This window comes from Sturnira hondurensis, unplaced genomic scaffold (genome assembly GCF_014824575.4).
Source record: "Sturnira hondurensis isolate 20B ecotype Veracruz unplaced genomic scaffold, ASM1482457v3 Scaffold0019008, whole genome shotgun sequence".
Lineage (NCBI taxonomy): Eukaryota > Metazoa > Chordata > Mammalia > Chiroptera > Phyllostomidae > Sturnira > Sturnira hondurensis.
Genome location: NW_028091639.1, coordinates 72995 through 85862, shown reverse-complemented (window position 1 = coordinate 85862; position 12868 = coordinate 72995). Strand labels below are relative to the sequence as shown.

The following is a 12868-nucleotide window of genomic DNA, read 5'->3' as shown; positions in this document are numbered from 1 at the left end:
GCCGCATGGCCTGGAAAGCAGGAGAGACTTTGCCTGGAAAAATGGGTACAGTGAACTCTTGCCAGTGGACCGTGAGAAGGTGTCACATGACTTTGGATTAATTGGAGATCCTGCCTGGATGGCAGCTGACAGTACCAGCAGCCTAGAAAAATGGACGTGTGCTCTTTTCCTGGTTTACAGTACCTGGAGTTAGGCCAGGGGGAGAAGGGAGTGCTGTGTGCATAGGTAGATATCCTAAAGGACTTTGATATTTAAATAAAGATGTTAGGTCTGTATAGCATTAAATAAACAGTTCCTTTCCTTTTCACAAATCTCTGGCATTGAGAGATGTCTTTCCAATTGGTGATGGAGGATCGGGCCCAGCAGGGGGTCAAGATGGTACTAGTATACCATCCTCTGGAGTCCAGGCCCTGGTGTATCTGTTCTGTAACAGTATTTTTTGGCATCCCTGGGTGGGCCAAATATTGCCCCCCTTGGACCCCTATTTGGTAACAATCTCTCTGAAGCCACTATTTGGGAGCACCCTGATTTCTGGAAGAGCTCCAGTGACAAGGAGCTCACTACCTGTGCTGGATGACTGCCAGAAATGCTCAACATGTGTGACACCGAAATGCTGTGGGAAGGAACTAGACGTGGGGCACCTACTTCCAAACAGGCAAGATCCAGACCCCAGAGGCCAGGGGCTCCCAATTTGCCTCCCAACCAGGGAGGCCAGCTCCCTATCGGGACCCAGGCCAGGAGGCCTGCTTTGTGCACACATCTGTGATGTGCAGAGCACTGAGGGACCCTGCGAGGAGCAGAGCAAGCTCGGCTGAGTCCAGGCCCCCAGGCCGCCATCTTTCCCACCATATCATGCCTTTGCACTGCTGTACCTGGAATGGCGGCACACTGGGGTGCGCCCTCTTGGACCCTGACTCCCTCCCCTGGTCATCAGAAGCAGGCAGCTGGGTGGTGTCCGGGGCCCACATGACCTCCTGTGTGTCCTAAATCCACTGCTGTAAACACTGTGCACTATGCTAGAAACCAGAGTGAGAAACATGCAGAGAGTGTAGAACCAGAAAGGATGTTTCTGCGGCTGGTGCTGGCAACCCCCAGCCACGTGCACTGAACGTCCTCAGCCACTCCTCCCTAGTCCAAAGCAGAGTCTGGCCTGGCTGTCACCCTGCAATTAGCTAGCCAAAAACTGTAACAAGAGGTTCCTGCTGAGGCGACAAGCACCCAGATACCTCCCGGCTGGGTGGAAAGTGGGGGCTGCACCTTTATGGTGGGCTTCTGCTTCTCCCTCTGCTGCTCAAACACAGGAGCTCTCCCAGGCCTGGGAACTAAGGGGCTCCCAGAACCGGAGAGTGGCTTCGCTGTCTCCTGGTTCCTGAAACCACCTAGGAAGCAGATGACAAATGGAGAGGCGGGAACAGCCTGGGTTGGGGCTCTGTCTGGTTGTGACAGAGAGCCTTCAGGGTCCCCATGTTACATATGCAGAAAGGGATGTTCAGAGGCAGGAAGTAACTTTCTGAGGTCCCAAAGATGGTGAGGAGACCCAGCACCAAGGCTCAGCCTTCCCGCCCTGTAAGTGAGGAGTGAAGGCCAGCCTTGGGCAGGCCTTGGGCAAGCCTGGATGGTGTGGCAGAAAGCAGTAGATCCCAAGACACCCTTACATTCCTGCCTGGTGGACACACAGCTTTTCCCAGTTATTCAATCAAATACTAGGTGCTGCTGCAGGATTCTGCAAATGGAATCACGGTGTGGATCAGAGGAGCTGAAGATCCATTCTCAGGGGTGCCTGACCTGACGCACAAGGCCCTTTAAAATCAGGGTTTTCTCCAGCTGTCCGCAGAAGGGAAGTCCAAGAGTCCTGGCATGAGAAGAGTTTTACTACTGCTGCTGGTGTGGTGATGCGGGGGCCCCAGGTGAGGACCATGTGTAGCCACAGGAGCTCAATGTGGCCCAGCTGACGGCCAGAGCGGAAATGGGGCTCTTGAGCCCTCTGCCTAGGAACTGAATTTTGCCAGCAACCTGGATGAGCTTGGGAGAGCCCCAGATGAACCCAGCCAGTACATTCTCTGATTTCAGAATGCCAGCCTCCACGATGGTAACAGAATAACTTTCTGTGGTTTCGAGGTGTCTAATTGTGCACCTTTGTTATAGCAGGACACAAATACCGGGATGCAAGAAATACCTACAAGTGTAGGGGTGCTTTGATATTAGATAACAACTTGAAATTTCTGGGACACAGGGTAGAAAAAGCCTACCTCAACTAGCCTGTCAGTAGAAGCATGGACACTAAAGCTTCTGCCAGCAACGGTCAGGAGGAAGCAAGGAGCTCGTCCCTGAAGCGGGGCCAGCAGACGGTGCGGGGAGGGGTGGTTGGGTGCTGGTTGTAAAACTGCAGAGAACTTGACTGAAAAGTGAAAAGCAGAACTTGTAAACAACAAACCTGACAAGATGTCTAAGCAAAATGTTGATGGTATAGCCTGGTTTCTCCTTCTTGTGTAGAGCAAAATGTGAGAGAAAAGAAATAAATTGAGGAAGAGACTGTTAAGCAAAAACGAACCAGTCCCCAATGATTTGGGAAATTTGTCAGTCTACAGATTGTAAAAGATGCTCAGGTAAGGAGACTCATGTCTGGCAAAGGCTGCCCTGGAGAGAAGGCTGACAGTGTAGCTGGGGAGGGTAAGTCTGTCCCCTGAGGCTGCACTCAGCCATTGCAGCAGGAGCCCCAGATGGACAGAGTGCCCAGGAGAGCTCTGCAGAGGATGCCCTTTTCTGATGCTGTGCGTGCCCATGACAAACAGGCCACCCACAAGGTGTTTGAGCACGTTATATTGGCAGAGAAAACACCAGCTTTAGACCATAAGGGACAAAGTGAAACAGCGCTGCTAGACTTCCAAAACTCTACAGGCAGGAGGTAAGCTGACTGCACTACTGAGCTGCAAACGTGCCCCTCCAAGGAAAAGAGCGACTCTGACCATGAAGTCGTGGGTGCAGAGGGCAAGGCCTAGCATCCCCAGGCTTCTTCTCAGCCTCAACACCTGATATAACCCACCCAGCTCAGGCCCAGAGACTTTCCTCCCTCTACCTCCATCCTTTCCTTCCTTTTTTTTCTAAGTTCACTTTTTAAAAAGATCAGTTTTAGGTTCACGGCAGTGAGTGGAAAGGACAGAGAGTTCCCACAGACTCTGTTCCCACATACATACAGCACCTCCCACCATCACCATCCCACAGCAAAGGCTGCATTTGTTGTATCAGATGAGCCCACATGCACACACCTTCATAGCCCAGAGGCCCCAGTTCACACACGGTATGGCCTTGATCCTGTACACCCCAGGGCTGTGGACTGATGTGCCCACCACTGCATCACACAGAGCAGATCCATTGCCTCGAGAACCCTCTATGCTCCGCCAGTCCACGCTCACCCCCCCCCCAACCCTTGGCAACCACTCACTCTTTTACTGTCCTATGGTTTTGCCTTTTCCAGAATGTCATTTAGTTGGAATACAGTATGTGGCCTTTCCAGATGGGCTTCTTCCACTTAGTGATATGTATTAAAGGTTCCTCCACATTATTTTCATAGCTCAACAGCTCATTTCTTTTTAGAAATGAGTAACAGTCCATTGTATGAATGTAGCACAGTTTATTTATTCATTCAGTCCTTTGGATAACAGTCCTTTATCTGATGGGTCTTTTGCAAATATTTTCTCCCAGTTTGTGGCTTGTCTTCTCATTCTCTTGACAGTGTCATTATCAAAGCAGAAAACTTGAATTTTAGTCAAGTCCAACTGGGCCTTCAGTGTTCTATCTAAAAAGTCATCACCTTAGCAAGGCTGTCTAGGGTTTCCCCTCTGCTGTCTTCTAGGAGTTGGACAGTTTTGTTTCACATTTAGGCTGATGGTCTCTTCTAATTTTTGTGAGGGGTGTGAAGTCTGTGTCTAGCTGAATTCTTTTCTTTTTCGTTCTTCCCCCCCACCCCCACCCATGGGGATATCCAGTTGTTCCAGCACCATTTGCTGAAAAGACTATCTTGGCTCCATTGCATTTCCTTTGCTCCTTTGTCAAAGATCAGTTGCCTATATTTATTATATATTATGTGGGTCTATTTCTGGGCTCTCTGCTCTGTTCCACTGATCTGCCTGTTCTCTCACCTGTCCCACACTTGCCTCAAATACTGTGCCTGCACTGGAGTTGTGAAGTCAGGAGGGTCACTGCTCTGTTCTCATTCAACATGGAGTTGTCTATACTGGGTCTTTTGCCTCTTCACATAAACTTTAGCATCAGTTTGTTGGTACCCACAGGAAAACCCATGGGGCTTTTGATGAGGACTGCATTGAATCTATAGATCAAGTTGGGAAGAACTGGCATCTTGACAATACCGAGTCTTCCTATGCATGAACATGGAATGTTTAGTCTTTTGATTTCTTTCTTCATACTTTTATAGTTTTCCTTGTATAGATAGCTCTTGTACATATTTTGTTAGATTTCTACCAAAGTATTTCACCTTGGGGAGTGCTAATGTAAATGATACTGTGTTTTAAATTTCTGATTCCACCTTTTTATCGATCGTACAGGGAAGCTACCGACTTCTGCACATTAACATTGCACCTTGCGACCTTGCTATCATCACCTGTTAGTTTCCGTGGGTTTTTATGAATTTTTTTTTTCAGGTTTTGTACATAGACAATGTCCTCTGCAAGCAAGACAGTTGGATTTTTCCTTTCTAATCAGTGTACTTTTTTCTTCCCCTTTCTCATCTTATTGCATTAGCTGGGACTTTCAGTGTTATGTTAAAAGGGGTAGTGAGAAGGAATGTCCTGCTTCATTCCTGATCTTAGTGGGGGAGCTTCCACTTTCTCACAGTTAAGTATGATAGTAGATGTACATTTTTTGTAGATGTCCTTGATGAAGTTGAGGAAGTTCCTTTTGCTCCTAGTTTGCTGGGAGCTTTTATCATGAACAGGTGTTGGGTTTTGTCAAACGTTTTTTCTACATAGATCGATGTGACCATGTGATTCATCTTCTTAGTTTGTGGATGTGATGGGTTATATTGATTGATTTTTGAATGCTGTACTAGCCTTGCATACCTGGAATAAACCCCACTTGGTCACTGTGTGTAATTATTTTACGCATTGCTGATTCACTAACATTTCGTAGAGGATTTTTGCATTTATGGTCATGATATAGATCTGTAGTTTTCTTGCAATGTCTTTGTCTGGTTTTGCGGCCTCACAGAATGAGTCAGGAAGTAGTCTCTCTCCTTCTATCTTCTGGAAGAGATTGCAAAGAATTAATATGAATTAGTCTTTACTTGTTGGCGAAATTCACCAGGGAACCCACCTAGGCCTGGTGCTTTCTGTGTGGGGAAGTTATTGAGTCAACTTATTTACAGGCCTATTCAGATTGTCTATTTCTTCTTATGTGTGTTTGGCAGATTGTATACTTCAAGGAATCAAATTATTTCATCTAGCTTATAAAACTTGTGGGCATAGTTTTTCATAATCTATCATTTTAATGTTTATGGGTTGTACTTGCCTATTGGCACAGTGATTTTTTCCCCTTTGGCTTCTTTCAAGATTTTTTTATCTTTAATTTTCTTAAGTTTGAATGCAATGCACCTAGGTGTGGTTTTTGTTTGCTTTTGTTTTGGCATTTATTCTGCTTGGTGTACTGTGAGCTTCCTGGATCTGTGGCTTGGTGACTTACATTAATTTAGGGAAAATTCCCAGTCATTATTGCTCCAAATAGTTCTGGTGGATCCTGTCTTGCTTCTCCGCCTGTCTTCCCATCACATATCCGTGTCATCTTTCGTAACTGTCCACAGTCCTTGGACATTCTGTGCAGGGTTTGTTTGTGATTTGTTTTTTGTCTCAGTTTTCTTTGCTTTTCCATTCTGGAAGTTTCTCTTGACATGTTTTCTGGCTCACTGACTATTCTCTCAGCTGTGTCCAACCTACTGAATGAGCCCATCCAAAGCACTCTTCGTTTGTTACAATGTCTTTATCTGTAGCACTTATTTCTGATTCTTAAGAATTTCCATCTGTGTTTACATGGCTCATGTGTGTTTGCATGCTATCTACTTTACCCATTGGAGTCCTCAGATGTTAATCACAGTTGTTCTAAGTTCTGGTCTGACAATTCCAACTTCCCTGCATGTCTGGTTTTGATGCTTGCTGTCTCTTCAAACTGTATTTTTTGTCATTTGGTATGCTTGCAATTTTTTGATAGCCAGACATGTACTGCGTAAAAGGAACTTGAGTGATGTGTCAGTGAGCTGTGGGGACAGGGAAGCATTTTACAATCCAATGACTACAGGCCTCAGAATTGGTGGGCCTGTATCCTGGGCTGTGACCTACACATGTGCTCCTCAGCCCCCCTTGGTTGGGACCAGGAAGACAAAGGGACCGAGGTGGGTGGGCATTTCCCTCCTCTGGTGGGCCAGGCTCTGGGGCAAGGATTTCTCCTGATGGCAGGCCTTCTGGAACAACCGATGTTCTGGTATTCACAATGGCTACTTCCCCCAGCAGTCCACCTCAAGCAGGAGGGGATTTTTCTCCCACCTTCAGTTGGGAGGGCCTGGTGTGGTTCCCAGAGGCAAAGTTCATGGAAGCGTGGGGTCCCTGGGGTGTTGAACTCTGTCTTGTCCACACTGAGCCTCCAGCATTTGTCAGTTATAGCTCAGGTTTTCCTGCCCAGCACTGGTTCTCCACTCAGGGCTTTCTGGTCATGTGTTTCTGCTTTGGTAAGTTGTGATTCTCTGGGTTCACCTGTCCCCCCAGTTTGGGGGGTTTGCCCTATGGCCTAATTTCTCTGAAGGGCCAAAGAGGAGTTGTTGAATTTCAGTTTGCTCAGGTTTGGATGATTGTGAGGATGGAGTGCCTGTTTCCAGCTCCTCACACGCCAGAGCAAAACAGGAACTAGGGAACCTCTCTAATGTCCATGTCATTTCTCTCTGAAGTGACACATCCACCCTTTCCCTGTGGGAGCAGCTCATTTGTCTTCTGGTCCCACAGCCTGAGGTGGAGAGTAGGCTGCCCTGGGAGGGGCTATCCCATCACCTGCACTAGAGTTAGACTAGCACTATGACCAAATGAGGTTTCTGGACAAAGATCTGATGTGCAGTGATTGAGACTTCTGGAAATGTTGGGATGGAGAAAATATATTTCATATGTGGAATGAATGTGAATTTGACAGGGATAGAGGGCAGACTATCATAGGTGGAAGTGTTGCCCGGAAATCTATGTCTGAGTCCTAATTCTAGGAACTTGTAATTGTGAACTTACTTGGAAAAGGTGTCTCTGCAGATGCACTAAGGTTAAGGTTCTTGAGACGAACACATCATGAAGAATTATATGGAACTAAGGAGGAATCTGAAGTCAGTAGAGAGTGAGGGGTGGGGGGTGAGGAGACCCCACTCACGGCAATGTCCCTGTGTTGGGCAGTGTGACAAGGCACAGTTGAGCAGGCTGTGGGCACTCAGTCGCCTCGGGCTAGTCTGAGATGCCAGGAAGGCAGACATCTGTCTCACAGGATAAGACATGATGACTTCCTTCATGCCTGGCACACTCCAGCAGTGTGAGTGACGGGGCTGCTGGTTTGGGTAATTCTCAGACTTTGGTCTGTGCTGGAGAGATCAGGACACCTGTGCCTCAGGCCATCTGGATCCCCCTACCTCCACTCAGAGCTCCCACCTTTTCAGAGCCATGTGCCCCATAGAACAAGAGCCCAGGGAAGTAAGGCATTGTGTGCTCAGCAGGAAGCTCCTGCCCCAGGTAGGAACCAGTGTACTCTGAGAGCTCATGAATGGGTGGGTCAACACCTGTGCACTTGGGCTCTGTCATGTGCACCCTGGTCAGCACTGGCCTGTTCTGGCACACCTCACAGCGTGGGACCCTTTTTCTTCTGGCCACACTGTCCTCCCTGCAGGCTTGCTTTCCTGAACAGTTGGGACCTAGTGTGTAGATGGAGGACCGCCACTGCCAGAGACTCAAGTGTGGACCCTGGGGGCCTCCATCCCCTCAGCTGGAAGAGGCATGAACAGAGCTCTCTGCAGGGCCCCTCTGTGCATGGAAGCAGACATGAGCATCTGATTTTCAGAGGCAGCACTTACTGGGCATTGGAAACAAACCCTGCACTTGTCCTCTGACCTGGAGGAGGTCAGAGGACATTCATCCTCTTTCCTACTCTTCCCTCCCCAGCAGGAGTCTCAGTGCCCTTGTCCCACATGCAGAACCGAACTTCCCTCCAAAGTATGACGTTCACTTCCATTGGAAGGTGCAGCCCAAGGCCCAAGCTGCTGCACCCCAGGGACCTCATGAGGCTGTGCTTTCTTTGCTTGTCTTCACCCCATGGTGTGGAAGCCCAGCCAGTGGGTGCTTCCCCTCCAGCAAGGATGACTGCCTTGGGCAGTGAGGCAGCCAGAGAGTACAGAGGAAGGGACTCCAGTGCAGCAACTCAGAGCTGTCCATGCACACGGTGACCACCTGGGTTTCTGCAGGCACACAACAGACATTGGCCCTGCACTCATCTAGGAAGTGTGCCCCTGACCTATTGTTCCAGCCTGCTGGAGCAGAAGGGATTGTTGGGGGAATTGAGCAGCTTGTCCCTCAGCTCAGACTCCATCCCCAGGATGAGAGGAAGAGGCAGAGGTGGAGATAAGAGATGGTGAGTAAAATCCAAGAGCCCTGAGGAGTGGGTGCTGCTTCAGACCCACGACAGAACGTGCTGGAGGGTCCTGTGGCTCAGGTACCTGAGGACAGCAGCTGAGTGTCATGGGATAGTGGCCACAGCTTCAGAATGAGTGTCCACCTCCGAGCGAGACTGTCAGGATGCGCAGTCAGGCTCCCACCCAGGCCCAGAGGCCTTCGCTATGGATACTGCATGTGGCCCTTGTGGCTCTCCAGCACGAGCGGCTCCTAGTGTCTGTGTATGGTCGCCTGCCCTGTCTCTCTGAGGATGCAGAGGGAGGGCGGGGCCTAACGGCACTCTGGAAAGCAGGAACGCCCCTGCCCTCAGACTGGCTGCAGGACTAGCCTACGGCTTCTCACTTTCAAAGGGAACCAGGAAAACTGCCTCCCCAGCGAGCCCACTGCTGTTCCAGATCCTAGCCAGTGCCCAAGCTGGACGTGCACGTGGAGGTCAGTTGCAAATGTGAAAACTAATGACAATTTGTGTGTCTTTCAAGTTTTACTCAAACCCACAGCTAACAAACTGGCAGCAGTGGGTGGAGGGGCTCCTCCCAGGGGAGGCCAATGGGCCTCAGAGGGGCACCCCCACTCTGTCATGTGGTCTCACAAGGTTCCTGCCTCAGCAGGACAGCTATCTCTAGGCAGGCACTTCGTCTGACCCCAAACCAAACCAAAGCCCCACCCTGACAGACTGCATACAGTTGGCTGTTTCGTGGTGTTTGAAACTGTCTCCAGGGCTGATGGATTTTTGTTTTTTCCTCTCTCCTAAAATTTCTTTGTGCTGACTTGGGGCATCCAGAGAAAATCACTGTGAAAACCAGAATGGGCTGTTGGGCTGTCCTCTGCTCCCCACCACACCCCTCTTCCCAGCCCCACTGTTAAAGGGCCCTAGACAGAGGAGTACAGCCAGGGAAAGAGGCCCCTGGCTGCGGCCCCAGCCTGGCTTTGGCACTGCAGCAGAGTCATGTGGAGGGCTCAGGCCATTCCAGTTTGGGGCCAAGGGCAGTGAGTCACACTCCGGGACAGACAGTGCTGAACAAGTGCAGCTGCAGCCTGGGGAGGTCACAAGCCTAGGCAGGTAAGCAAATGGCAACCACAGCACAGCACAGCACAGCCGCCTGCGCACTGGGGGCCCATTTGAATTTTCACTGGTTGAAAGAAGAAAATCAAAATAAGAATAACATTTGTGACACGTGAAATTCTAGTTTCACAGGCAGTTTTATTAGAACACAGCACATCCACTGCTCCCGAGTTCAGGCTGCCTTCCTGCAGACGGCAGATCCAAGGTGTTGTGATAGACCCCATACAGTTCAGAAGATGAAGTGGTTACTACCTGTACTCTCAGAGGAGGCCTGCTGACCCCTGCCCTAAGCAAACAAGAGTCAGCCCTTTCTGATGAAACACTGGAGCAGTTTCAGTTTGGTTCGGCTCAGTATGGGTCTCACAACTGCGTTAGAGGCAGGACTTGCACTGTGTTCGCCTCCACACGATGCATAACTCAGAGCACTGTCTTAAGAGCCGCAAACACCATGCAGAGCAACAACAAACTGATGCCACCCATCCCCATTACTGACAGGGTAAGGCAGATAGGTTCTGGGGCAGGAATATGGGCGTGGAGAGCGCCCCCAACCCCAGGCCAACATCAGTGTCAGAGCACGAGCTTCAACGCAGCAGAGGGAAGCAGGACCAAATACACCATGAGCTTCTGCCAACAGCTCACTGCAGCCTCCACCAGGCTCCAGAGGGTCTGCTGGTCTGCAGGTGTGGGAGCCACCAGGGCATGTCCATTGGGATGCAAGAGATCCCAGCTTTCCTGCTAAACCCCTTCCTCTAGTCCAGCAGGAGCATCATAAGGTCCATTCCTCTCACGTCCTTCCCCATGGCCCAAAATGAAGCCAGTGAGCCAGGTGAGGGGCAAGGAGACAGGAAGGCAGAGACTTGGCAGTGGGAGCACCGCAAGGTGAGGAGGTCCTATCACCTAGGGTGTGCCCCTAGGTAAAAGGGGGGCCTGGAAGTCAGTGCACGTGGAGTGGGGGAGCCAGGCAGGGCGGGGTTGGTGCACTGGGGGTGTGCAGTGGGAAGGAGTAGTAAGTGCCTGGATGTTGAGAAGGGCTGTAGGAGTGAGTTCTTGGTGCAGTAGGAAACAGGTAAATTTCTGTGCTTTGGGCTCCAATCATCAATTCAGTTTGGCAGAAGGAGCCTCAGGAGGGAAACCAGCCCTATAACACTGACCTTGGATTCCCAACCTCCTGACCTGAGGGGCGCATGTGCCTGTTGTCATACACTCTGTGCGGGGCTTCATTAGGGTGGCAGAAACCCAGCGCTGCACAGTGTGGGCACCCTGAGCCCATCCAGACTCAGAATGCAGCAGAGAGAAGGATAAGGTGAAACAGCCTCTGAGTCTGGAGAGTTGCTTATTCTCAGTTTCCAAAGACACACCACGGTCTCTACTGATTTAATTACAGGTAGGAGAGAAAAGGGAGGGGAATAATTCTCTAAGGGGAAAGTATTTGGGTCCCACACACACCTTCATGCCTAGAGGGGCTGGGGTTTATACATTCCCAGGTGACTGACAGGGAAGGAATGAGGCCTAGAGCTCACAGAACAGAAAGGGTGAGGCCCTGCTTCCAGGGGCGTGTCCCATGCAGGCTGTGGGTGCTGGGTGGTACTCCTTTTTAGGACATGTGGGTGCCACACAGCCTGGGCAAGCTGGGGGCACTCCTGAGCAGCACTCTCTGGGTGGGCAGGTTTGCTTTCCCCTCCTTGCTCAGGGTTCTCCAGGGCTGTACGTGGAGAACCCAGCCTGTGGCTCCTGCCTGCCTCCTCAGTAGAAACATGTGGAAAGTACTACATTCCCAGTGATTCGAGCTGAGGGACTGGGCCCGTGTGTAGGTATGTGTGCTCTGGGTGTCTGGGCGAGCCCAACTTGAGTGCATTTTCTGCATATGCACGTGTGTACACATGTGTGAGTCTCTGAGCAAACCCAGCATGCATGTGTCTTTTCTGGATTCCTGCGTGAACCTAGTGGGCACTGCAGGGCCTGTGGGTGCCTCCCAGCAGCTGCAGGCACTCCCCAAGGTCTGAAGAGGCTCTCTGTGTCCACCCCCAAGCTGTTTCAAAGCAGCCTGGGAGATGCCCAAGTCTCCATGTTCCTTTCTTCTCTCTGAGGGGCCTCTCACAGACTCCAAACTGAGCAAAATCAATGAGTATCTTCAAAAAACATTCTCACAGCAGCACTTTTCTTTTGTTTCTGGATAGAAATGTGGCAGTGAAAGCAAAAATCAACACTTTTTTAAACAGGTGCAGTATGTATTGTTTTCACATTTGGCTGAAAACTGGCCAATGAAATAGTATTTTAGGTGTTTCTATGATGATCTCAAGGTATGCTAGCCTCTTAGCTTCAGTTAGGAACTGGCCTGTTTACCAGAGAGATGGACAAGTGAGGGGGTCACTGAGCCACCACAGAGGGGCAAGTACAGGCTGCACGGTGGTGGAGGAGGGGCTGTGCAGGACCTGCTGGGGCTCAGCTGAGTTTGAGTGCATGGGTGCTTCAAACTCCCCAGCAGTTTGAGAGGGCCTGGGCGGAACGTGCTGTGTGCTGTGTCCGTAGACAGAATTCTCTTCCCGCAGCTGCACCTTAGTGCCCTGGAGGGGACCCTGCATGGCTGCCCCTGGTCTGCACAGCCGCCCTGGGTCCTCCTGGGGTCTGCATCTGAAGGCAGCATTCAGAGGTTGAGGATGACATACAGAGAGAAGTGATTCTCATCAAAAGCTCTCACCTCTGCACTTTTGCCCTTCTAGGTCAGTTTTCTCACTCGTCGAGTGTGCTTGTCGATGGTTAGGGTCGTCTGGTCCACAGCAGTGGCGATGCCATCCAAGGCTTCATCCTGTCTCTCCAGCTCTGCCTTGGCCTCCAAGGCGAGACCCTTCAGCCTCCCCAGGATCTGGGAGGAGCACAAAGACAGGAGGGGCTGACTATGTAACCTCTCAAAGACAGGCGATGTTTATTTCCATCATTTTTGCAATACTTAACGTATTTTGTGAGTCAGGGGGGATGATACACCCCCATGGTGGAGCCCAGAGCCAGAGCTTGGTTTGGGTCTGGGCTCTGCTGATAACTGAGAGCTGTTGTGAGACAACACCTTTGCCCCTGGCCTTGCTCCAGGCCATGGGCAGCAGTCTGACTGTGAGTC

General features: G+C 50.4%; 1 protein-coding gene across 3 annotated transcripts in view; it reads right to left on the bottom strand.

Annotated features, from left to right (window-relative positions):
- Positions 1 to 9858: 9858 nt before the first annotated feature.
- SNAP47 (synaptosome associated protein 47) overlaps positions 9859 to 12868 on the bottom strand; it is a 71921-nt gene continuing 68911 nt past the window's right edge. Inside the window, exons 5-6 of one of the 3 annotated variants that reach the window (XR_005070134.1) lie at positions 12423 to 12619; positions 9859 to 11925 (exon numbers count right to left, since the gene is read on the bottom strand). Coding sequence is in view for 2 of the 3 variants with exons in the window: in XM_037070876.1 (XP_036926771.1) it covers positions 12473 to 12619 (147 nt within the window). In the remaining variant the exon portion in view is untranslated. Of the gene's footprint in view, positions 12620 to 12868 lie in introns of all 3 variants that reach the window. The other 2 variants (XM_037070876.1, XM_037070877.1) reach the window with 2 other exon arrangements.